This window comes from Aquila chrysaetos, chromosome 20 (assembly GCF_900496995.4).
Source record: "Aquila chrysaetos chrysaetos chromosome 20, bAquChr1.4, whole genome shotgun sequence".
In the NCBI taxonomy this organism is placed as follows: Eukaryota; Metazoa; Chordata; class Aves; order Accipitriformes; family Accipitridae; genus Aquila; species Aquila chrysaetos.
Window position 1 is genome coordinate 5,768,102 of NC_044023.1, and position 27,136 is coordinate 5,795,237.

At 41.8% G+C, this 27,136-nt stretch overlaps 1 protein-coding gene across 6 annotated transcripts in view; it reads right to left on the minus strand.

Moving 5' to 3' along the window:
• Positions 1-4,032: 4,032 nt before the first annotated feature.
• Positions 4,033-27,136, minus strand: part of MAPKAPK3 (MAPK activated protein kinase 3) — a 108,137-nt gene continuing 85,033 nt past the window's right edge. For 4 of the 6 annotated variants that reach the window (XM_041118737.1, XM_041118736.1, XM_029996329.1 and 1 more), the window contains 9 exons: positions 19,226-19,365; positions 18,314-18,378; positions 16,047-16,126; positions 14,158-14,284; positions 12,573-12,648; positions 12,272-12,396; positions 10,136-10,221; positions 7,319-7,399; positions 4,033-5,845 (listed from right to left, as the gene is read on the minus strand). In XM_041118737.1, the coding sequence (XP_040974671.1) occupies positions 5,687-5,845; positions 7,319-7,399; positions 10,136-10,221; positions 12,272-12,396; positions 12,573-12,648; positions 14,158-14,284; positions 16,047-16,126; positions 18,314-18,378; positions 19,226-19,365 (939 nt within the window). In that variant the 3' untranslated portion in view covers positions 4,033-5,686. The other 2 variants (XM_041118738.1, XM_041118739.1) reach the window with 2 other exon arrangements.

A 27,136-nucleotide genomic window follows, 5' to 3' on the forward strand; every position in this document is an offset into this window, starting at 1 on the left:
GATGCAACTCCTCCTTTTTTGAATTATTCAGCTTCACTGCAGCCCCAGGACCAAGAATGCTAAATGGTTTGCAACCACGGACCAAATAAGTACATTTCAGTGGCTAACAATGGAAAAAACCCAGCATGCTGTCAAAGCAGCAGAGACTTGACTAGTAACCTGGGCCCACAGCCCCACACAGCTAAAACATGTTTATTATCAGATCTGGAAGCTGAACCGCAGCAAGGTCAAGATACCTGTATACTACCTTCAAGTACCACCCATCCTCAGACAAAAGATAGCCTGGCCCTTCATGTCACCTCCAGCTATTTAAAAACTGCATTTTTTTCTCTTTTGGCTTCTGGAAGCTAAAAATGCTGCAGTACACTTCAGCAATTGCTTCTTTTTTGAAGTCTCAAGTAGTATGAGGAAACCCACTGACAATGATGCCTCTGTACCTTTACGCAGTTAGAGCAGACCTATGAGATCTTGGCACCTGGTAGATTCAGAAGGCAGGAAATTTTGAAATAAAGTTAATGCTACGCATCATTTACAGATTTACCAATACAGCTGTTCGTCTACAGTCACAGGGTTATCTTCCACATTTCCCTAGAGTGCAGGAACATCCTCCTCCTCCTCCAGTGGTAAAAAAGACTAATAAAAAGTTGAATCTATCCTGCTATGTCTGTACAGAGGTAGCACCTGCAGTGAAAAAGTAAGTTGGAGTAGAATACAATGGCAGACATTTCTTATCTTATTCTTCAACATGACATATCATCCCCCATTTCTACTCCCTTTGCCCCATTAAATTCTTCTAATCACATAGACTAAAAAAAAATTAATCCTATTTTAAAGCTGTACTTAACACTCAGAAAGCATTTTCTTACCCAGTGCAAAGATTTCAGGAAAACATTTCTTCAGCAAATGTTATTACCTAGGATTGCTCTAACCTCAATTTTCCAGATGTGAGATGTGTTTAAGTATGTACCTGAAGTAAACTTTCCTGTTAGCTTGCAAGAATTTTTAAGAATTTTTTTTTTCTTTGAGGTTTCGAGTATGTGTTCTCTGTCTTCGAAGTTTGCTTCCTTGTCTTCATTCTGTTTAGGCTCTCTAAAAGAGAATTAACTATGTTCATTCTCAGCTCTGCCAGCTCCACTACTGAGAACAGCCAGGTGAAGAGGGGAAATACTGGAACATAGGAAAAAAAGAATTCTGGTATTTCCACAAAAAACTGTGCAAAACATGTACTCTTGGAAGAAAGGAGTTTTCCCACATGTATATTCATTCCCTACTTGCCTTCACTCCCTCTGTCCCTGTAGTGTGTTAGTGAGTGTGAAAGGGCACTGGTGAATGAGCTGGGGTGCATCCTCAAGGACAAGTTTTCTTCCCATTAAGTACAGCTGAGCTGGCTCCCATGGCTGGCTTCATCCTTAGGCTAAGCATGCAAATATACCAAAGCAGCTGGACACAGATTAACACCTCTTCCCTACCTTTAACACAGGTTTAAAACAGTACATGTACTTATGCTTACACGCAAGTAATTAAAAGCTTCAGTTCTCTCCTCCTAACTAAATCTTCCTTTTCTCAAAAGCACCTTTGTCTAAACATGGGCCAAATAAATTCTGAATTGAAAAGAGGACGGGAAATTAGATCAAACTGAGTATGTAGCATTCTCATTATCCCTCATGTCAGGCTAGTCAGAAGCAGTTACATAATTGGGCCTCTAGACTCTAGGCAGCGAAGTGTTAAGAGAGAAAAGCAATCCCAGGACTGCATGCTGAGTTTTGACAAATAGGAAAACACAGAAGTAGGCCAAGAGCTTACCATTAATGTTAGTTTTTAATTGAACCATGTCAAAAAAAGGTTCATCGTATGGCACATGTGGTCAAAGAGGTAAGAAAGCGTGTGGTGCAAGAAATGGAAAAGTGAGGGAGGGAATTTTATCTGTGCTCCCATACACACTTGTGTGTGAATCAGAGAAAGCGCACTTGCGGGTGAGCGAGCGAGCGAGAACGCATGTGTATGAGAGGAGTACAGCGCAGGGAAATACAAGGGGAGGCAGCGGCCCATAAGCAATTGCTATGAAAAGGAATGGGGGTGGGGAATTGTGCACAGACCTTTTTTAGCTTCTGCTGTAAAAAATAAATAGACCTTTTAATCTGTGTTCTCCTTGAAGCCTTCTCTATTGACCATTCATTTCTTCTTTCTCTTCCCAGCTCTTTACCTCCTCTATATGGCTGATGAATATGCAGATGCATAATCAGTTCTATAATAGCCTATCCTTTCTAAAAACAGGCTATAAATTTGGATCCTAAGCAGCCGGTTCTAAAAAGACTATTATACTATATGGCTGGGGGAAGAGGCAAGACCCAAATACCACCACTAGCACACCAGAGTTCTTTATAATGTGTGTGAATGCAGCTGGAATGCGGGCCCTTCCTATAACGGAGCTAGCAGCCAGAAAGGAAACATCTTCTGCAAAACGTACACACGAATCTCATCACGGCCTCCCGCGGGGCACAGCGCACATGCTAGCAACAGGCAGCGCTCCCCACGGGCTTTGGCGAGAACGCTAACGCCACACAGACCCCGAGATCCCGTAGGTGTTACTTTTACTTGATGCGAGCTACGGGAACGGCGGGAGCTCTCGGTAAAGCCCGCTGATGACCTCGATGCTGACGAGGACGCTCGGGCGGCCGGGCCGGGCCCAGCGCCCCGGGCACCCCGCGGCCTGCAGGGGCTGCAGGGGGGCGCCGCGGCCAGCAGGTGGCGCGGCGGAGCCGGGGCGGGGGAGGCGGAGGTGAGCGGCGCCTATAGAGGAGGTGAGCGGCGCCTATAGAGGTGTACGCGTGTAGGGCCCGAGAGACACGCGAACGCCGCCGGGGGAACGTCTGCACCCCCGGTGAGGGGTGACAACAAGCACATGCCCCCAGACCCGGTCTCTGGCGGATTCTCACAGCTCGGGTTGACTCGGACACGGTTACAAGACCAGGGCTCGGAGCAGGGCGGCACCCCGAGGGGCCCTACGTTGCACGTCAGCTGCCTCCCGGCTCCCAAGGAGTCACCTCCTTTCTTCTGTAAAATAAGCACAAACACGTCTGTACAATACTTGCATACACTTCCACGTCTGCCATTTTGAGGCCCTCCTCAGGTTCCCACTGGGCTTTACAGTATTCCGGGATGTTGTTGCTGCAGGGCAGAATGCAAAAGCTGTTAGTCCAAATTTAACGAGATGGGATTGTCCTACTACTATACAGGGACTGAAAGCTGAAGGTGCTGAGCCCAAGTGCATCAGTCCATCACCCCAGCTTCTGAACTGCAGCGTGGTGAAGACTGGAACCCCACAGGAAGGAATCAGGCCCAGATCTGCTTCACAGTTCCCCATGAAAAACGACTCAGGAACAGACACGTGTCTTCACGCTCCAGACTGAACTGACAAGCAAGAAGGTGCTAGTGGAAACCGAAAGCTCCCGCTCAAACTTTGGGCAAGAGGGAAGCAAAAACGTGGGTTGCAACAGTTTCCATACCCCTCTACCCAAGGCAGCCAGGACATCACCACAGGACACGCAGGCTGCCCTAGTAACTGGGCTAATGGGAGCATGAATCACCCTGATGGCGCACAGAGTTGGGAAGGTAGGAGTGATGTACACAGCACCCTCAAAAAACTTGGATAAAGGGTCTAAACTTGGATCTGGGTCTAATCCCAACTGTTGTACCCTGAACACGTCACAACTCTTCATTTACCAGTAGTGAATAATATTTGCATAATTCATAGGAGTAATATGATAAAATAAATATATACAGGACATGGTATAATCATAGCAATATCTAGGTAAACATGAAATAATTTTAAAATACATCTTTGCAGAGATTGATATTTGAAAACAAACCCCTGTAATCCTAAAAAAATGCTCAAAGGTGGGTAGCCTTTGAATGCGGACATCATTGAACACTTTCCTTCTCCCCTTTCCCATCACCTTCAACACAGATGTACCTCACAAAGTAGTACAAACTCCACAACATCTCAATAAAAACAGGGATGACAGGAGGAAGGAATGTTATAACACAATTTATTAAAATCAGTTTATAAAACCCTAGGACCAGTTCACAAAGAAGAATGGAGGTCTCATCCAACACTTTGAAGATGGAAACAGGGCTCCCCAGTCAAGGTCCAAAGCCTCAAGATGATCTTTTTTGGAGGTAACAAGATCTATGTGGCAGTCAGATCTAACGATTCGGATCCTTTCTGGAGCCCTGTTTTCCTTTTTGTCTTTTAACATTCTTCTGAGCCCATTAACACACCAGTACTCTGTGTGCCTACCACAAAGTAGTTTTTGCCTGCATCACTGGAAGCACATAATTTTCATCCTAGACTCTGGTAATACTTTCACAAATATTTGCTTCACTTCAACTAAAAAAAATCCCAAAATACAGCGAGAGGAAATATTTTGATCACAAAATAAAACAAATTAGCAAACCAAGGCTAGGATCCCATAAAACATGAATTAGAATAGGAAAAAAACAATGGGTGGATATACTTATAGGTAATCTCCCTTAGGTGGCGAAAATCTTTGGATCCAGAAACACTGACAAAACACTGCAAATAAAGTCGCATCCTCCCCCTCCCTGACCCCAGGAAACAAACCAACCCCAGCACCCCAAAATTTGCTACGGTCAGCACATCTTAGGCACGGGATCTGGAGATAATTACCAGAAGGGATGCCGGCAGACACCAGGGTCCATTCAGAGAACATGCACTTGCCACTTCGTCCTGAATTTCAGAAGTCTCTCTTCTAGAGCAGTCTCTTGTAAACAATTGCATGTCCAGTTGCATGCCCTAGAGGCTGTGGATCCAAGAGGAACAGCAATATTCTCTGCAGGATACTTTCAACTAATTAAATCCTTATTAAAACCCTTCACATAAAAGTACTGTTTAAATTAAAAACATTACAAGAGAGGGATCTGACAGTGGCATAGACACGACATAATGGTTACAGTTTAGAAAACTTACATGTTACCAAATGAGAATCCATGACAAACTCAAATCTTCACAGGAGACTACATGAAGACTTTATGAAAATGGAAATGTGTGGATGCTTTTTCCTGTAACAGGAATAACTCTACTATTTAGGTGATATTCTGTAACTATAGGAGGTAAGTTTGGAAATATTGACTATTATCAATTCTAACATGAAATGCTGTCCAGATGCATCCATAATAGAACTGCACCTGTGCTACTCATATAAAGAACAGTGACATTTTTCTCCTTTCTCAGTACTCATGTTTGAACTACTAAAACACTCCTAGCAGAACACTTGGCATTTTTTCTATTCCCAAGTTTAAAACCATAGCAGAAGTTACTCTTGTAGATGGCTGTTAAAGCCTCAGTGCATTAGTATGCTGAGGCTGCCTCCTGTTCTCTCCTCTCGTCCGCTACAGTTAAAGCCAAAACAAAAACCCGTAACATTTCTCATATTACTGTACCTTCCCTAGCAATATGCAACAGAATCATGTCATATACATTAGTCTTTAAAAGCAAAGCCCTGATTCAAGTTATAAAAATGTAATCTTTCACACTGCTCCCTCTTTGCAGGATAGCTTCTTCACAGTCTCATTGCCTTTGTGGTATGGACCGAGTTATTCATACTGATTTTAAATTGTTCCTTTTAACTTTTACCCTCCACCCACAGGTCCTTGGCTTCTCTTCTCATTGGTTATTGCACCCTGGGGCAGCAGAAGAGGTGGCTGCCTGCTTCTGCTTCTTACGGCGTTTATTCAGGAGGCGGTTGTTGGATGTTTTCAAGTCTTTGATTTTCACCTGATCATAGTCCACCCTCATGGTTGCCAAAGCACTGGTCATCTCCTCCTGAAACCGAGGAAGCAATTTATTGAAAAACCCGAGGCAGAGAGCGCACAGCCACCCCACACTACTACCAGGAGATGAATGTACAAAAAGGAACCCACTGTTACACTACAGCCAGAAATAGCTGAGCCCTTTCTGCTGCACTGGACTATGACTAAAGGCTTCGTTCTACTCATGGACTCATTCAGGAGGAGCTATTCACACAGTGTTTCATATGTGAGCAAGCAGGACCGCACTCCGCTGGCCTAAATTCCACCATGTCTCTATGCCCAGCATTTCTTACTGGCTGGCTCTGGGCCTTCACCAGAGGCCTTCACCTTCCTGCTTTCCTTGCTCTGTTACCAAACTAGGTTAGCAGGAACTAGAATAAAGAGTCCATGCAAAGTTGTTTAAAAGTATGTGCTTCAAATTCACACACTTCCTTAGTCTGAATTAATGTTTAAGTGCAGGCAAATTTTAAACTTTTTAATAAGGTTGTGAACAAAAATCTGCTTAAGTAAATGAATGTCTAGGCATTTAGTTCAGCAAAGGAAAAATGATTAATTGTTATGGGAATGTCAGTGGCCCAAGGGAATACCTCTGGGACCTATACAAAGCAGAAGTGTAAGGAGTTCTCAGAAACATGGAAATGAGGAAGGCTAAGTGAAAATATCTGTTTGACCTCTGACTTGGGAGGCAAGCGTTGCCTAGGTCCTATGAAATTTTACTACTACATAGCTCAACAGCTGAGACTATACATCAGTAATTTAAATAAAATCAGTATCAGTAAATACACTACAGGAATGTTGCAATTATCAAAATGCCAAGCATTGTTAAGTGCAGAAAATTCAGAATTAATTGTAAAAGCATGCCAACCGCATACAGGCCAGCAGGAAAGAGTTAAGGCTTGCAACAACTTTTAGTCTGCCCTATAGTTTCGCTTTGCAGGAAGCATTCAACTGTCATCAGTACAAACAGTAGGTGAGGCACCTGGTCAGATGAAGGGAAAGACAGATACATTCTTTTTCTGCCCCCCTGCCAAATGTCATAACAAGACAAGGCTAAGGTTATTTAATGTTGGTTTACAACACAAGAACAGAGTAGAAAACCAGAATGGAGCTCAACCCTCCCACGCTGTCCCCCTACATTTTCATCATATTCTTCACTATAATGAACTTCGCACTCCCTCAACGCTGTCCCTTTTCCTCTGTGGTTACATACAGTGGCTCAGCAGATAGCATCATTAATACCTTTGATCATAAACATCATCTTTGTTGATATTTGGCACAGCTGTAAGGCTGTCAGATGAAGCTCACATAGCATTCTTTTTTTTAAACAGTTATCATACTGTTCTAACCAAGACTGCTCATGCTTCCCTTGTTTAACATGGTTGTATACAAAATAGCCATAATCTCCAAGGAAATAAGCATATGCAGAGAAGCCAGCCCATCTAATCTCTTATCAGACTTCAAGAAATCTGAACTATGATTGACTTACTTTAACTTCATCCCAGTGGTCTTTATCCTCTTGAAGGACTCGTGCAGTATGAAGAGGAGTTGGTGGCACTGCCATTGATCTCTGAGAAAAGGGAAAAATACCAAAAGAAGTGTTCTGCAAAATCACATTTGGGAAGTGATTGCTTGCTCTTCTATGCATATGGAAGGCATAAAACTTTATCTACTGTCCTTTGGTGGCCCTCATTATTCATGCTTCCAGTCACTCCACAATCAAATTCATGTGTGAGGTAGAAAAGGACTATAGTCCCCACATGACAGCATCTTTAAAGAACAAAATGAGAGAGAAATCAGTGCTGAGTTTCTTTCACTCTGCTCCCTTCCAGTCCAACCGATAACCCTGTGTTGGATAAATTTTTATGTACATTTTAGATTTTAACTGTCATTTCACTATTCATTAGTCAATGTTTTAAAGTGGTTAACTTGACCTTTATCTTCTAGGATTTGTCATAAGAGAAATTTTCTTGTACATATACATTAGCTGAGATTACCAGTTCGTCGGATTATAAGTGTGCCCAAAAGAGGAAATTATACTGTTATTCAGAGTAAGGCACAGTTCAGAAGACCGTGCATCACCTGAGATGCTCTTCCACATAAAACTGAGATCTATGCTCAGCTGCCATGAAAGATCAGTAGGTACTTTAAATTAGAATAAAGTACAATTTCTAAAGCACGAAGCACAGTTCCCTAGCTAAATTCAGCAAGAGTCATGGTATTTCTTGCCAGTCCATAACCCAAACTATAATTTCATTTGGATAGTCTATCTTCCTTATGCTTTCTACCCAAACTTGCTGTCTACTGCTGTGGCGTCCTACACCAGACACAGCTGCATGTCAACAAACTCTAAGGAGATCCCTGTACGTGTCGCTGTAAAATAAGCATTACATTGGAAGCAGTGCTTATACTCCACCGAGCTAACAGCAGCACTGCAGTACTTACGGAAGTGGAAGCAGAAATCATGACTCCTGCATCCTCTGGAAAAGGATCCTAGCTGGCCAAGGTATAGTTTTATCAAGTACAGCTGGGACAAGAGAAATGGAAAACCAGCAGACTGGCTTTAGTGGTGTCCCTGAGCAGGTGTTGAAGGTGCATGCCCTCCTATCTGCTGTGAGCTGCTACTTGTTAAAAAAAAAAAAAAAATCTTATCTACAAGCTAACTAGAGGATTATGTGCTCCACCTAAACTGACAATTTTTGCATAGTCCACAGTAATACTTCTGCCACCCATCTAATTAAAAAAAAAATTTAAAAAAAAAAAGAAGGGAAAAAAGGGGAGAGACAAGCACCCTCCTCTGCCGCTTGTGCAAGGTATCTCCCCATGCATGTTCCCACTTAGGGATTTAGGAGAAGGAAGAACACAGACATTCACTATGTTGGTCTTTCCCTCTCCCTCCCTCTGCCTCATGGGAACAATAGGTTCAGCAGAAGAAAATGCCAACCTGCAGCTCCTGGAGCATTATTCCAGGAATGGTATTCTAGCATGGCTCTTTGGTGCAGCAGAGTCTATAGACATTGTCTCTAATCTCCTCCTTATTAATTGGTTATATGCATATTTCAAGTAACATGTGTCGCTGTAGGTGGTAGCTTCCTTAGCTATTAGGCACTCGTTCTGTGAAATTCATCGCCTGCTGACTTCTGAAACACCTCCTTCTCGGGTCTTCAAACACTTAAAGCTGGATGTATTTATTCTGAACAGTGATTACATTTTTATTTGCTTAAAAAAGACTTAGAAACATTGTCTAGATTCAGTTCTAGTTCTACAGAGTCTTTGCAACCATAATTTCTTAGCTTTCACAACTCCAAATGAAGACATCTATCTACTTCATCAGGACGTTATATAGCTACATTTCTATATGATCCTAAGGGCTTTCAGATCTTCAAACAGGCATTATAGAAATGCTGACTATTCGTCATGCCTCTGTTTCTGCTCCTTCCTCTGAGGATCAGCATAGACAGAGAAAGCACTATGGGAGAAAAGGGTGTTCTACAGTGCAAGTGATTCTGTTCCTGGCTGATGATGTTTTGGGCAGTGAGAACAAGACTGGTGTCCTTTTAGGCACAAATATGAGAAGTATAATCTATTCTTTTGAGTAACCTACAGAGCAGAGATGATATCCTGAAACTCAGCCTGGTAACTCCTGGGATTCTTGTCTCTTGTTCGAAATAATTAATACTGTATTATTAGAGTATTTTTTTCTTTTTTCCCCAAAATATTTTTTAAGGAAAAGTAAATTCAACCAAGTCATAGAATGAAACCTGAACTGGGAACATTAATAGCATTGCGTGCCACCCTATCTGGCAATCTCTTACAGGGCACTAAGCCGAGACCCTTGCTCCTCCCCCACATATTTCCAAACTCTGCCAAGGATGAGAATTCCCACTAAGCATAGGACTGTGTTCACACTAACACAGCTATGCACAATGGTGCCTGAGACCACTAATAATAGCTCTCTTTAAATCCTGCACTGGTGAAGTAAGTACATACAGTTTATTTTTATATTTTTAAAGAGAGTAACACATGCATATGCTGCAGAGTCAACAGTGACTGCCTGCTCACAGAAGATACAGATACATTCAGCTCTTGCTTCCAAGGAAGCTATTGTGGGTGTCTCTCTTTGTGTGTCCTCTGGTAACACCAAGAAGAATTGTGGTTTTACAGGCAGGTGACCCTCTGTGGAGGGCACAGTAGGTTAATTAAGTTATTAATAGTAATCATCATCCTTCTCTTGCTGTGCTATGTGGAGCTACATGTAAGTTCTGCATGTAAGAATTCATCTTGTAAAAAGAGATATGAAACTCACATTAATCCAAGGGTGATTCATAAATTGAGAAACTGTCATCCTCTCTGTTGGGTCAGTCTTCAGTAAATGGCGAATCAGTTGTTTGGCTGAAAAACAGGACCAACGTGGCATATTGTAGTCTACTACTTTGTTAACAAATAACCTTGAGAACACAAAGACCTGCTGAATGAAGAAAGATAATTTTGCAGAACTCAAACCACCTACCTATTGCTGTTACCATGTTAAGAAGCCATATACAGTGTGGTAGGTTACTATGTTCAGAGGCAGAACATGAAAACATCCAACACGAGGTAAGAAGGAAAGACAGAGGATTGGGGATTCCAGCTATGCTATCTACATCACCAAACCAACTGTTTTGAAAGCAAGAAATTGAGAAAAAGAGAAACATAGCAACAGAAAGCTGCCAAGCTGCCTGTCTGAAAGATGGCAACAAGCTTGGCATTATGGGCTGAATGAATGCATAAGCTGATGTTTTGAGAAATGATAGAAGACAAAAACTAACTAACACAGGCTGTGGGGAAAAAAAAGGGCAATAAAATTTCCTTTGACAACTGAGAGGCCACTAGAAGGACAACAAAGTCAAAGAAATGGATGGCACAAACAGGCTTTGCAGCAGCTTTCTGTGAACATGGTATCTGCCAAAGCAAGAGTACTAAGTAACTGAGATATGAGATGATGAGAGTCTAGACAAGTTTCATCAATGCAGGCGGACAGACCAGAAACACTGCATCCAGGGACATTATTTAGAAAGACTTACACATAACTCCCTGGGGGGAGCCTAGAAAAACTTCTGAGTAAGAGTTCTCTTTTAGAAACATCAAATGCAAGATGACTAAATGCTTGTAAGAAGCTGCCAGTGGTACAAGTTGAGACTTTAGTTTGTCGAGAGAGGCTGCAAAGGAGTTTTACAGTAGAGATTACCTGGCGACTAAAATGTAGAAGGAAACAAAAGGAGGGGACCACAAACAGAGCCTGTTAAGATGATTACAGGAAGCTGGAGGGGAATTTAGAGGAATCTTTCATAGATGATGCAATGACAGAATGATTAGATAAAGAAAACCATGACAAGAACAGTAAAAAGGAGGGCTAAAAGAAGCAGTCTGCTGAAGGTGCCTGATCAGCCTAAAAGAATACACATAAACTAGCTGATCTTAGTAGGTTCAAAGGTAGAAGGCACCTATCTTCATCCAGGCAAGCGTACAGAAACCCTATAAATTTTTGAAGCACATGTTCTCTCACCAAGCTCTCCGAGCATTTTAATAACTGCTGTAATATGAACAAGACCCAAGACAGACAAAATATTAAGCCAGAAACCCATAAGTAAAACATCTTCCTTATTAATGTTCAGTAATCTATGCTGCACACGCAGCCATGAGATCCAATGAGGGGCTGAAATGCCACAGATCACAGTATTATCCAACGATAATTTGTTATTGCTGAACAGCAGACAATAACAGGATGCTAGCAACAGCAATATAAAGGGCTTGTTAGAAAAAAAGATGTGCCCAGAGGTTGCTGATCTTTCTGACGGGTAGGTGAGACTTCCAGCTTATGAGACTGCCAGAATAAGAGGGAATCAAAACCATCCACTTTCAGGACACTGGTTTGAGCCCATCCAGGTCACAGCTGAACAGCAGCAGCTTTTGGTCAATGACTTACACCAAACAAATTGTTGACCTTGATTTAAGTGGTGGCTGGCAAGTTCCCACATCACAAAAAGCTAGCATGAAAACTTGCCATCCTTGCTGGCTGTATCACTAAGGACGGGAAAGACTGAATGAGTTCTTAAGACAGTTTGCCTTTCTTCCAACTCAACTTGCATTACAGCTGTCCTGGCAGTTCCTTTCTCAGGATGAAAGACTGTTGCTTCCAGAGGGTTTAATCTCGGCATTCACTAGCACTAGCTGGATTTTGGAAGAAAGTTTTTAGTAGTCATTTACTTTCTGTAGTACTTAGGTTGCTGGCTAGTATCTAAGTTCCTAGTTGTTCTCTGTATCACCTTACAAAAAATTAACTTAAATTCTAAAAGAAAGGGAAACAAAAACTAAGACAGGTCTTTAGAAATAGCCTCTTGTAAGCACTCTACCACTGCACAACACCGTGCACATACCCATCAGTAGCAGTGAGCATTGTTACCTTCCTCTGATACTTCAGCCCACTCTGGATTGGGAAACCCGTATTGCCCCATCCGAATTCTTCTCTTCATCCCTGGAGAAATGGCTTGACCAGTGTTTGAGTAGAATGGAGGGAACCCACACAGGCTGTAAGAGTGGACAAAAGAACTCTCATAACTAGGAAAGTCCTTTCATCTCTTAAAAAGTGCCATACAAGCTTGTCTTCTGCAGGTTGCATGATCCTAGTGGCTAATTACTTGTAAGCGCAGATTTAACAAGATGTGTCCTTTTTCTGTTCATCAAGCCTCTTTCCAAATACTTACAGAATATATGTGATGACGCCCAACGACCACATGTCACATGATTTGTCATACTTCTCAGGACCAAGGACTTCTGGGGCTGAAGAAGATTAAAACCAGAAATTAACAGAGTACCAGATATTTCCTTTCAACTCCATCACCTTAAAAGTAGCAGCACACTTCAACAACAAATATCGGAGGCATTAAAAAAATGCAACTCACTGCAGGAACTGGGTAGTATTTTTTATTGATAAGTTCCTAAACACATATAATGTAGCTTTAAAAAGGAGGAATAGAGCTGGCAAAATGCCCCACACTTCACCTTAGTGTGTCTCTGCTCAAGAGAGCACTAAGATTACAGAAAAGCAGAAAAAGCTATAGCTAAATGTGTACAGAGAGACATCGCGCTGAAAGAGGCAGGAGCATACGTTCCAGAAAGCAGAACAGAAAGGACCTACTTGAGCTGTGATAAATTTTTGAACGATACCTAGGTGGAGTGTGTTTAGCTCCAGCAACTACAGAGCACTGTATTTTTCTTCAGCCTCCAGAGCATTATATTTTTTCACTAAGTAACAAAATTAGAGAGATACATTTAGAGGGGATTTTTCTTTTTTTTCCCTGAGGCAGGTGAACTGACAGAGAGCTTGATTTTGTAAGGAAAATGATTCTCTAAACATATGAGCAATCATGCTGGTTTATAAAAAGAAGGTGTTGAGAAGGAAAACATCAGCTTGTTTGTATACAAATATAAAGGCATAAAAACACACATGCGTAAATTCCTTACTATTTTATCACTAATCCCAGCTAAAAATATAGAAGAAAGCATCAGAAAAAAATACTGGTATCGTAATTATCTGCTAACAATTAATAACAATATCTTTCAAAACAAAAAACTTACATCGTAGAAGAGAACTAATTCTTCCAAAAAATTAAGCCCTTTTTCCTCCAAAGACATTCTAAGCGTGGACTGTCTCAGTCATACCATATGGTGAATGACTATTAACTCAAAGACCAAAAGGGACGTACTCTAAAACGAGTGCATAAAGGACAGTCTACTGTGGCATTCATTACACAGTGCTCTGTCTTTGGACAAAATGCAGGCAAAAATTCAGCTGTGATTAAGTCGCATTGGTCTTTTATTACTAATTCCTCCATTTGCAAGCTTTAAGAAGCTTTACAGCTGAGGCAATACTCTCCCTGTTCTCTTTTATTGCATTACTTGCATTAGTTAAGCTAAGGGAAGTTTTGCAAGGAAACACCCAAATAATCATGAAGCTGAGTTCAAATTATGGCTTTTATTGCATCATTCAGAGGAAACATCAGGATTACTTCAAGTGTAATCAGAAGCAACATGTTCTATCTCCTTGATCCTCATTTGCATCCCCTGTTAAGGCTGTTTCCTCTGCAACCAAGGAAGAAAGCAGGAGCACTGAACTGTACTGGAACCAGACTAGGTTCAGATTGGATCCCAGTTTAAATTCTGCAGGCTTCCTCTTTGCATTACATCCACAATAGAGGATTTCCCATCTCTTCCTACAGTCCACAGGCCCACTATAAGGGGAGGGATGACAGACTGAAACACAGAAGAAATGCATCTTGGATAACTTACCCACGTAATAAGGAGTGTAACAGGGGGTCTGCAGCGCATTTTGTACACTGGTTTCTTTGGCAAAGCCGAAGTCTGTGAGTTTGAGTACAGTATCCTTCTCTTTAGATGTGTAAAGCAAGTTTTCAGGCTGAAAGGCCACCAAGAGAAAGGATCAACTGGACAATGAAGAGATGTCTCTAGTGAGCTGAAAGGTCAAACCATTCCTGCTTGCCTGGATCACCACCAGCATCCGGGTCTTCTTACTTCTCTCACATCCCCACTATACCATGCAGAAAGTTCCCTCCCAACATTTTTGCTCAGACTAAGGCTCAACATCCTTCTCAACATGGTATTTAGCACAGCAAATCACAAGACTCTCATCAGGTCCCATGGGCATCAAGTCTGGCTTCTTGAACCTCTCTCTAGTTCACTGCACTTACTAGGATTGTTCTGTCTGATCAACACCAGTTGATCTGACAGCACTCTCTACCACATTCAAGTAGCTGAGATAGAAGACAAGAGAAGTCATCAGCCAAACTCTCTATGAGCAACTGATACAACTCCATCAGAATTAACTGATACAGACACAGTCCTCTTCCTGCTCCCCCCCTCCTCTGTCTCCTGAAACCTGAGTTAATTCCAGTCTTGCTCCACACTCTGTAAAGGCTCTCCAAAACCAGAAATGGCACAGAGGGAAGTACAAGCTCTTGTGCACAGGAACAGGGACAATGGCACACCTGCAGAATCTGCAGTTGTTTGAAATTGTTTTCCAGTTTCTCAGTCATAAGGAAGCTATGCCCTCTTTCACACTAGTGTTTAGGGACATAGAGAAGGAGGAAGGGTTTGAAAGAAAACAGGATTTAGGATCTATTAAACAACTTGAACCATTTCTATGTTAGTTCACTAAGTGTGTGTTGGGGGTCTTTGGGGCTAAGCGCTTCAGTTTCTGTGCTGGTGATAGGCAATGGCACATAGCTCCACAAAAGTGAATACGTTTTCAGTCTCTTAACTGTTAAGTCATTCTCTGGTTCCCACCTAAAGAACCCTCAAACATACCCCTCAGTGACACCAAGCAATGGCAGTTCTCCCTCCAGCTAAACACTCAGAAGCATCTGTAGAAAATTCACAAACTCAGAACTGCGGAATCAATCAGATGCCTCAGTCTATCATTATGTGACCTGCTCTCCAGCACACTCCATCACACTGCCGTATCGCTGCGCTAGAAATGCCTTGTTGCAGCTATCTTGTCTTTGCTTATGCTGTGCACTTTACAGAATGAAAACAAAATACAATACTACAAACCCTGTCAAATCTCTACGACAAGATCTGTGTACAAACCTTAGCTAGTAAAACACACTGTTCCACATGGTAGTAACTGAGACCTTCCCATTTCCGCAGTAATTATATATACTATTGAAGTGAGTTGGATGCATGGAATTGGTATTATTCCTCCCATATATGCAGTTTCTCCTGTTTCTGAAGGGGGGGGGTTGGTGTTTGTTTTGGGTTTTTTTTGTTGTGTTTTTTTTTTAGGGAAGTACGATTCTGAAAACTAATAACTGGCAAAGACTACATAGAGATATAGCATCTAGTATAAGTTCACTTCAGGCAGTGTTATTTTCTTGTTAATTAACTGGATTGCAAGCTGGTAGTACCTCTTTAATTAACCATCTGACTATCACCAGATTCTTCTGCATTCCATACACAACTGGAAGGCATTAGCATACATGAATATTCTGACCTTTGAGTGGTTGCAAACTAGTTGTGAACAGATCCCTTCTCAAACTGGCAGAGGAATAGGAACACTCTGACCACCTGATTGTACTCCTAGTTCTATTTAAACCACCATTGCCCATTTATTTTTCTGCCTTATGCTCTTTTCTCCCTGCCCGCACACCTTCAGGCCTCACCTTGACATCTCTGTGGGCAATGTTCATTGAATGCAGATACTGGATGGCTGTTCCGATGTCTCTCATTATTTCAGAGGCCTCTATAAATACAATTTTAGAGAAAGGTCACATTAACATTCCCACTGTAACTCAGGGACATGCCTGGGAATGCTTATGACTTACAAAAAGCTTGCTAGAATACAGGGCTAGCGTCAAGACTAGAAAACCTAAAATTAGCCCTAACAGCTGTGTTTTGGTTTTGCAGGCAACCATAGCCCCCAGCTCCTTGGCTGCTCAGCCCTCCTCCTGAGCAGGCACTGCAACTGAATGGTTGAGACCCCTGCTTTTTATGAGCTTCTAAATTTGTGCTTTAATTTGCTCACCAGAAAAGCAGTGAGAGCAGAGCAGGTAAGCAAGCAACATGCAAGACTGTGGAGAAAGAAGCCCCAACCAGGACATATCCCTGGCTGTCCAGGACATGTCCTTGGTTGTCAGAGACAGAAGTTTAACCTTCAGCTTCTAGTTCAGGGGTAATAGGAGGATCTAACAGATTTTCTAAAAATAGAGCAACATAACAATATGATAATTTTAGGATAGGTCACATCTTCATTCCTCACTGTCTTTAGAAGTTTTTCCTCAGGAGAAACAAAATCAACAGTTCTATTCTGCAATGCCCAAACTGCCACCTTTGAAATAATATGTTTCTAAAATTTAACATAACTCCAGTGGGAAATTCTAGTGGTTGGTGAGCTGCCTTGCAACAGCAGTACTCTTGAAGATTGGAAGAGTTACAGAGGGAGAGGTTTCAGAACAGGGAGGAGTGACATTCCCATTGTACTAAGTGAGCATTATATTACATCTCCACTGACAGGGAAACAGAATTAGCAACTTCAACCTGATCCTCTGTTTTCTGCACAGGTAGAAACCTCAGCTGCAGTAGTAAGAGAGAAGGTAGAAATGCTTGTACTGCAACCTGGAATCCTTTTTCACATGGCTTGAGATTGTGTAATTTCAATCTCAGGCAAGGAAAATCAGAAGGTAGAAACATACATCCTCTTCGGGGAAAACCTTGCACAACCTCCTTCTTCCTAGTCCAGGCCAAAGACCCTGGCTCCTAATGGGAAGTTGTGGCTGATACATAAACAGCCAGTGAACCTGGGGAATTCAGTGGAACAGGGCTCATTTATCTCAGGAAAGAATGAGCATGGGGTTTTTTGTTTAACACTCCCAGATGATTTCTGAGTAAGTATTTAGAATGTTATACAATGGTATTTAATGTAGAAAAATCACATTTTTAGCAGAGTGGAGTTACTAATGATCATGGAACCAGTTCTCCCCCTGGAATCTTATATTTTAGAGAGGAACAAATAAAGTTCCTGGAAATGCTCATTTTCCCTACATGAGTCTCTCATACCACTTAAAGGATTCATCCCAGGCTAGGAAATGCAGGAACACAGGACCAAAAAAAGCCTGGCCTCTATACCAGACTTGCAAAACAGTCACAGTAATTTACAAGCTCAGGTGTAAATTTTTCTTCCAATCGTTTTGTCACAATGCTAGTTACAAAGACTAACATTTTTACTCTTGAGCAGAAACAAACTCTTGTCTGTTGTGAATGGGCAATGAGAACTGCAGTCAAGCACACCTGTGGTACTCTGCAAGTAATAAATAGCAAAGACAATAAAAATGGCAAGACTATTCTATTGCAAGCTCTGTCACTGACTCATAGCAGGTCTTTAAACTTGCACATAGTCCCTATTACAGATGAGCAGGCTTGTTTACAGTGTGGCTAATAACACTTCCTTTCAAGTAGTACTTTAAAACCCTTGAATAAGAGATGTTTCATCAAATGTGATTTGCTTGTTATATTCATCACCTAACAGTATAGCTACGCACAGTGGTGCTGCTTGGGGGGCAGCCAGAAGAGAAATCACAGTAGGAGCTGAGTTGATCATGTTAGAGGTGGTCTGGCAGGAGACCAAGGACCAGAGTAAAAGAGGCTGCAGTGGTTCAGAAATGAAGCAGCTGAGCTGATTTGTATGAAGAATTTTCCTCTAAACCTTTTACATTGTGCCTGAACTCAGCCAATTCTGGTAATTCCTGACTTTCAGAAACTTTTAAAAATAACTGTTTAATACAGAGTTGGATTGAAAATTAAAAAAAAAAAAAAAAAATTACAAACAAAAATAAAATCAAAGAAAAATTCCTGTAAGGGAGCTAAGCAAGGGGACAGAGAAAGGGAGAAGCAATCTTTCACAAACTTTAAAATTAAACTTGTGATTTTTCACCTCTCTCAGTGAAAGCTTGATCTCCTCTCTCCTGGATCCTGCTAAACAGCTCTCCTCCCTCCATGCTGAAACAAAGAACACAAAAAACCCCCCACCTTACATAAACAGAAAAGATCAAATTAACACCTGATCGTACATCCATATAATCGCACAGAACCATGGCAGGAACAGATGAGAAGAGATTACAGGCAGTTTCCTATGCCAATGCTTCCTAAACACCACACTCATTTGAATCAATGCAGAAAGCCATTCTGATATGGAATAAATAGAAAACAAAACAAGACCAAGGAGTTTTGATGCTTTCAGTTTGAAGTACCCTGTCACGAGGAACATGACACACATAGTTGGGAAGTCAGGTACGCTGGCGTTGGGAGGCTGACAGTAATCTTGTTTTATGTAAGGGTTGGAGATGAAGAAAAAAGAAAGAAGGAAGCAAAGATACTAAAAAGGATTATTAATTTGTTGTCAGTGAAGACGACAATAACTGTGGTATTACAGATCAAAGAGACAATAGGAAAAGTTAGTCAAAATAGTAGCAAAAAGGATCATGTGACATCATTGGATTTACATCTGAAGTTGGAAGCCAATCACAATCAAAGTGCATCATATTTGTAGAGACATATCTGTCAAGATTGTATTAATTAGTCAATGCTTTAATGAGGACAATTGTCATGGAGTACAAGGAAAATTTATTTTCTGATTAAGGGTCCTCATTCTTCCATCATACAAGATGGCTGGAGCAGCTATACATTTCCCTACCAGTTCCATAAAGACAACAAAAGGTTTGCTGTGCAAACCAAAATCATGCTGCTGAGAAAGCTCACCTAACTCTAATCTAAGACAGCACATTCTCTCATTCCCTCCACCCCCTCAAAGAGCAATGCTTCATGGGAAGCTGCTGCTGGTCCATACCATTCCATGACAATGAGGAGGCATCTCTTTCCATGGTGTATATTCTCATAAACATCCAGGACATGGACAATGTGGGGACACCCTGATGCTCGCCAATGATACTCTACTTCCTGACGGGCTTTTGGGTTGTCATACAGGAGCTGTAAAGAAACAGGAGAAAGCAATGTCAGTGAGCCAGCATCATTCTGCTTTAAATTGGCACCTACACGCATTTCAGCTCAGAGACGGTGGCAAAGGCTACTCTTAGCACTTTCTCCAGCCAAAGGATGCCAATCCATCACAAGACTTTCACCATCTCTGGTCTGTCCAGCTTCCTAGATTGAGGAATACAGAAAGAACAGGTCCCTTGGAACTGGAAGGACCTCGAGTGGCAGTGAGGAGAGATTTTGAATCTGAGATGGAGACAGACCTATCTCACCCACCTCTGGATGGGAAACAGCATTTTTTTTCCTACTTGTTTGCAGTACTTGCAAACAGAGGAGAATCCTTCTGCTAAGGACAATAACCCTCCCACCCGACCCCCAGCTGCTGGGAGAAGAGATTTCTAGGTGCAGTGCAAATCCTTAAAGTTCAGTGAGATTTAAAACAATGAGGATTTTCACACTGACTCTGAATGTGCTTCTTAAATACTACACAAATTTCTGACCCCTTCAGGGTCAGAAAGGGGCCTTTGACTATCTAGATACTTGAACTTCTTTCTCTGCCTCATGCAAGGCCACTTTATTTTAAAGGCGCTAATCTCTAGAAGGGAGGCAAGAGCTCATCTTCCCTGATCGCACAACCTCGTACACAAGAAATGTGTCCCCTCCCATCTGAAAGACTGCTCTGTATCAGACTTTGCAACTGAGCTTTTGTGCAACAGGGACACATTGCTGAATCATGCCTTTTCTTCTCTGCCTCATCTCTCTTGACACCACTAACACTTTGTGACAGAGACTCTCTCTTTACTGCACATTTATACGGTTCCTACACAATATGGCTGTGATCTGAGTTTGATACTTTATGCTCCATAGTAATAATCATCGTAATGATGGGGCAGCAACGAAACTGATGCTATATAAAGCATTGTTAAATGCATTGAAACAGAATAAAAAACAAGCGAAGAACAATCACCTCTCATCTATTCGCCTTAGGAAAGGACTACAACAACTGAGGGGAACCGTTTTCAAACAGGCAAACAAAAAGTATCATTGTTGTGCTATTAGGCCTTAGCCTGAAGCTCTTCTCACTCATGTTTGCCATCAGGTCCCAGTCAAAACACAACTGCATGATAATTGCTGAAAACAAGTATTAACATGCAACCTGTCATTAGGGACCTATGATTCAGCCCAGGAAAATGAGATTGCTTTTCTATCCAGTCGCCAAGCTAAGGCACAAATGGTGTCACACGCACCTCTCAATATCAGGAAACACATGATTTAAAGGTCACAGGAAGGAAGTCGCAAATTCTGGTTTCTTTACTGACTCCAACACAGACAATTTGCATCACTGGAAAAAAAAAAAGCTTACACTTCTTTGCTGTTTCAATGTCCCTTTCAGCAAAGCAGACACAGTAACCTGGCAGGAAAGACCTGTAACATTTCATGAAATGCTGGGGAAGCTCTCGGGAACCACTGGACAGAAGGTAAGAGGCTTCTCTTCTTTTCCAGGCTGGGAACAGGAAAAGGGTGACAAGTGCTCCTCTGCTGAGTGCATATTTTTGTATTTTTGTGAAGCACAGAGACGTTGCAGGAGGGGACAAGTGGTCTTAGGAGGGCTGCTGGCTCCTTAGTGGAATGGGCAGGGAGCCTCACCACCGTGACCACCCTCCAGGCTCCCTCAGCTCCGCTCCAAAGGCTCCAGCATGACACCAGATTTTCAGCAGTGCAAGGAGCTGAAGAAACTTTCTTGCCAAGTTCAATGCCCTCACAGCCAAGCTACTTCTTCCACCACTGTCGTTCTGCACCCAGAGCACACCCTTTTGAGATCACTAACTATCCGCCTCTTCCTTCCTGCTCCAGCCTGGCTATGGCCTGATTTCCAACACAAATAACTTCCTAAAGAAAGAGATGGCTCCAATTCGGACAAAAAGCCCATTAGCGAGTCCAAGTGCAGTTGCTTTACTTCTTTCAGCCATGAGCCCATTCAGCAGCTTTTCTGTCACAGCCACTATGTTCTAGCTCAGTAGAACTGTCTATCAGCATTTTCCCCTCTGCCCTTCTGAATTTGGGCTGTTGCCTAGAGGTCTCTTTAAAAGTTCATTAAATTATGTGTGCAACAATAAAGCCCAAACACCCTCAGGACTAACCAGGCCATTTAGAAAAGCATTACAGCATTTACTGCTTGGATATTACTGGATTAATGCCACTTCTGAGCAGGATGCTTTAAAAACCCTCTCACCTATCCTGTGCTACTAATTAGACATAACCATTCTCTTTACTAATGTTAACTGCACTATAATCTGTGTATCTTGTGCTTGCACAGTGTGCAGAGATGTTGTTTTTCATGTTTGTACCAAGTGCTTATGAAAATTGTTTCACAGAATTGAATTCTCACTCTCTAAAGAGCTTTTACAAGGCATTTTGATACACACAAGGATGCTACAGTTTCTTTTCTCCACCCCTACAAGCAAGTTTCATATAGTCCTTGGTGCCACACTTAAATGTACTCATGTCAGGATGACACCTGGAGAAGTAGAGAAAAGGAAATGCAAAAATAAAGTGCAGATACACATACCAAGCAACATCTGATATATCAACCAACTGTTAACCCTTGGATTTCTCCTTCTGAGCCTTAAAAATAAATTAAATCTTTTCCTTATGTCTAAAACTGGAAGCCATAACTATACCTTTTAAGACATCTTACAGATGCAGACACGTGTAAAATGAAAGCCAGGCAGGGCTGAAAGCACCAATTTCTACAAAATTCAGGTGATGATTTAGAAACACAGACTAAAATTCTAGCCCTATGGTTAAATTTAACAAACTTGCAAAAAACATAAATGGACATTCTGCCATATTCCTAAGCCTGAAGAGAGACTGTCCTTCTATTGCTGCAATACCTTTGATAAGACTATGACCAGGCTCCCCTGACATTCTCGAAAAGCGGGGAGGTAGCTGTGAACAAACACAAAGTTTCAGATAAGTTTTCCAGCACTTCTGGTTCACACTGGTTCGAGGAAAGAGCAGCTTTGTCAAACAGTATCAGCTCAAGGAGCCCCCACTCAGCCCCTAGAATTCCCACACAGTTCAGCTGAGTCACAGCTTGTCATGATGGGCTGTGGGCAGGATGATGAACCAGCCTAACTTCAAAATAGAGACAAACCCAAGAAACATGCCCCATCTCCCAATTTTTCATTGTCAGATCAGTGATCCAATGCACAATGCACAGTGGCCTTTGCATAACAGCAAGGGGATGCCCGTGTGTGGGGTCAGGCAACACAGTTTGGAACAGGAGCTGCATAGTAGAAAACTGTATTTTTTGCTGGAGCTCAGCATTGCCGAACCACTGCCTAAAAGAAGCAGACGAAGAAAGTATTAACAGTTATTCACAGGGAGATTGGCAAAAACAGAGGCGATGGAAGGCAAGAAGGTACAAGAGCTCTAGAGCCCTAACCCCTAGGGACTCACACAACTCTTCTTGGTATCTGAAAAAGCTGGACAGGGAAGAGAACTGTGCCTGTTTCTGATGAACAATGGGGCAGATGCCAGCAGACGCTCCAGGATGCCCTGCTAATTCAGGGCCTGGGCAGCAGAGGGAGGCCTGAACTCCTTCAGTTCTGGGTAATGGCATAACTCAGGTTATCGAGCACCTGCAAAACAAATTCTAAACTGCAGCTTGGAAGGCCAGCTCTGTGAAATTTCTCCCTATGGAGAATTTCTTGATAGAAAAAAAAAAAAGGAGACTAAAAAGTGACACAGTATCTTCCAATTGCTTTTCCATCGATTCAGTGTTGTGTAAGCAAGGAAGGATAGCAAGAACCCTCATACCTTAATGGTCTGATCTATACAGGAAATAGCCTTCTAAGGACTCCAGGGAGCGGCAAGCGATTTTCTGGACTCTGAAATTGTAACAACAGAGAGAGAAGATATCCATGGGCACAGGTATGAAACAGGCTGAGAACAGGAAGCAATGACTTCTCTGTGACTTTCTTTTTACTAGGCACTAGCAGATTACACAGATTACTATTACACCTGCTATCTGTTCCCTACACAGGGGATTAAGACCCCCACATATGGGTTTTTTTTTTAATTTATTTTAAACTTCAGCAATTCCTCCTAGTTCCAAACAGTTGTGGTGCTTGGATTAGAACTGTTACAGGCTCAGTTCTCATCTACTGCACATGCCACTTTAAAGCAGCATCTGACACTGCAAGCATCTTTTACTTACTTGCGCCAATTCCAGAATCTGAACTCTCCTTCAACAATCAGTTTTATAATCTCTACACTATTTTCCTCACAAGAAGGCTTCCCATTATTAAAACAAAAATGGGACCAGCAGAAACTTTCAGTCCTAGGGGCCCTCAACATGTAATACTGATATACAGGCACTTAAACACAGCTTGCTTTATTTTTCTAGCTGGGAAAAAAAAATGTCTCTGCTCAGGCATAAGTGGGTAAACGTCTAACTTCTTTTGCTTTCTTTTCTCTTTGCATGTAGCAGTTACAAAAATGCTGAATCCTACAAATAAGTCTTGGAATCTAAATTCACGCTGATGCACAGAAACTAACACCATTTGCTGCAGAGCAGCTCTTCTAGTCGTTCTTTATTCAAGAGGGTTTGATGGCAAAAGGAGGCTTGGATAATGTTTCTTTCATCTCCTCCCTCCCCTATGCTACAAAAAGAAGGGGCGGGGGGGAGAGAAAAAGAGCTATCACTATGGCTTTGGACATTTTGTCTTTTATTACATCCTGATTATTTGCACTACATCTATTAATTCAATGTTAACAATCTTTATCTGTTTCCAGATCTCTTCATAAGGGATAAAGCCATCCTTTGTGTTAGAATGCTAAAGGAATTGAAATTATCAAGGTTTTCTTCTTCACGCATCAGCACTGCCAGTCAGTTAAGCTGCAGCAAGAAGCACGTGTCTTTTTGCTACAGCGGCCCAGCAAGCAGGGAAATCCACACATGCAAATCGCAAAGAAAGCACTGCATTTTTTCTTAAAATAAAAAAACAGAACACAATTCTGCTGGAATTATTTATCACTGAACCATCAGTCTATAGACAAGGAATAACACCAGGGTAGGAACAAGTAGTGGGTCATCACTAAATCTTTCGCTTTTTTGCTTTTATTTCACATTCAGCTTAGGCTATTAGAAATTAAATCTGCTTGGAGGCTTCATTGAAACAAACTGTCATCCTGATTCCTGCAGAGCTGTCCAAGCTGCTCCACAGTTGGCATTAACTGGCATCTCCATCAGTGCTCAGGTAGACAGTCAGTCCCAGCGGTGGGCTTCTCCAAGTTAATAATAGTAACAACAGTCGGGTAGCATGATTTTGCCACACTCCTGCCTGTTGTATCAAATCCTTTCACTCAACCTACTGAGTATCAGGGTTTTACTGTCTGCACTGCGGGACCCTCCTCTATCCACCTCTTCTCTCCAGTCTTCCAATCTCTACTCAGCTTATCTTTTGAAATGGCAAAAGCTACAACAGATCTTTGGTATCTTGCCGGCACAAGCAAAAATGAAGAGGACTAAGAGAGGACTGCTTGCACATTGTGTCAGAGTCACATGCAGAAACCAATTTCCTGCTGACACACAAGGCTTCAAATTTCTTAAGCACACGTTTTAAGGGGAAAACAGGAGAAAGAGTAGAATGGACAAAGATAAAAAGAACAGGGTAACAGAGAGATGTGCTCTTTTGTAAGAGTTTGCGTGCTGGACGTACAGCAAATCCGCTGAAGAATTTAGCTCTCCGAGCACTCCTGCTTCTCCATCCCCAGAGAGTGTACACCACATAAATATTATTTTCTCCAAGCCTCTCTCCTGCAGTGAATCAACTAGGTCTCTCAAAAATAACTTTGGTGTGGTTCTGAATTTTATTTATTGTAGCAGTATTCAAATCACCACCAGGCACTCAATATGACTCTACAACCTGAGGTAAATAAATGAGATGTACCACTATTAATTCTCTAATTACACATGCATCTAACCATTCACTCTGGAAAGGTCAACTGTATTTGTTCATAAATGTTAGTGGAGATATGGCAAATACAACTGAAATGGCAAAGCAGTAGGCCAGTATACATTTCAAAGGTATCCCCTTGCACATGCTAGGTTAGCATGAACGGCAGGCACAAAAACCAGCAAAAAATCCCCATGAAGAAAAGCTACTGTCCCGATAAATACTCTTATAATATTACATGAATCTATTTGTACTGCAGTGCCAAAAGTATGCAGCTGTACATTCAATACTATGGGGTATATATAGATTTAAATAAAAAGCATGCTATGTGTTTTGCTACAACCCTAAGATTACTTTACATTTTAATACTGTGCTTGCTCTGCTGTGTGGATGGAAAAATAACTCCTACTGGCACCTTAAGATTCCAGTTATACTCAGTTGTGACAGGCTACAAACCAGCTACATGCGGCTTCTATTTTATTCAAAATATTGCAACTGTATTTTAAAAGAAAAATAAATCACCAACAGTTACTAACATGCTGTTAACAGACATGAACATCCTCAAAGGCTTCGTTATACAAGAAGGCCTAGAGATCAGCTCCTCTCTCTACCCTCTCCTTATGACAACTTCTACCACGAAACACTGCTGTTTAGCCAGCACTGACAACTGCATTCAATACCTGCAGTCAATATTCAGCATCTGGGGAGACCTGCTGCAAATCCCTTTCCAAAACCCATACACACTACAAAACATCCTTTCTTTCCTGCATTCTTTAATATGCATATTATGACCATCTGAAATGAAACAAAATTAGGAAGTGCTCTAGAGGTCTTTCCACCCTTCATTTTAAAACCTCCTCTTTCTCCGGGCATTGGCAGAAACGCAGGACAAACAGGCAAGCCACAGGATTTGTGTTCACACTCTTTCCATGTCTAATCTTTGGTCTGTAGGACCTTGATATGGCTTTGCTCTGTGCTGAGATGCTCTTCTCCGCCAAAACCATCGTCTCCTTGCTCAGCGCAGGATTTTGACTGCAGTGCCTGCACAGACAGCACAGGACACCTGGCAGCTGTAGCACACAGGATGTTCAGCCTGATGTGCCAACATTGCTCTGCCTATAGCACACTCAGGTTACCAGCATAATACCAAATTTTCCAAAACCTCATATGGCATAAATACATACAGTAAACTGGGTCTGGGATTAAAATAAAATAATCTGTAGCACTACCACTATTTTTACTCTTCCTAAATTTCTGAGTTGACGAAATCTAAAATCCCAGATGAAAATTATGACACTTTTTACTTCATAGTTTCACTCTAGTGCCTGATATGAGGTTTGCCTTTGAAAAGGAAAAGAAAAAAAGAAGAAGAAAAAAACCTCAGCAAAACCTGCACTCCTGCCAGCTATGAGTTCATAAATTCTGATAACAAGGATTCAGGTGACTTGGCTTCAGTAATTCATACATCTCAATCCTTGGCTGGTCAAAAGTAATAGAACTTGCTTGTGAAGCTTTGCTGTTTAAGAAAATTCGAGCAGTACAAAATGCTGTGGCACTTCCTCAGATCATGAGCCCATCAAACTTTCCCTCTTCTTTGACTTTAGCTACTCACAGAACACTAAAACAAATTCAAGGCCATAATCTTGATCTTCTAGGCGTCTAACACCTTTATATGCTTGAATCAAAGCATAAAAAAGATCACTTGAAACTTTGAGACATACACTATGGCCAACAATTTTGCTACCCTGCCATAGTGAAATTTCCCACAATGAGGACACATTGCCTGTACAGGAGTCAGAGCT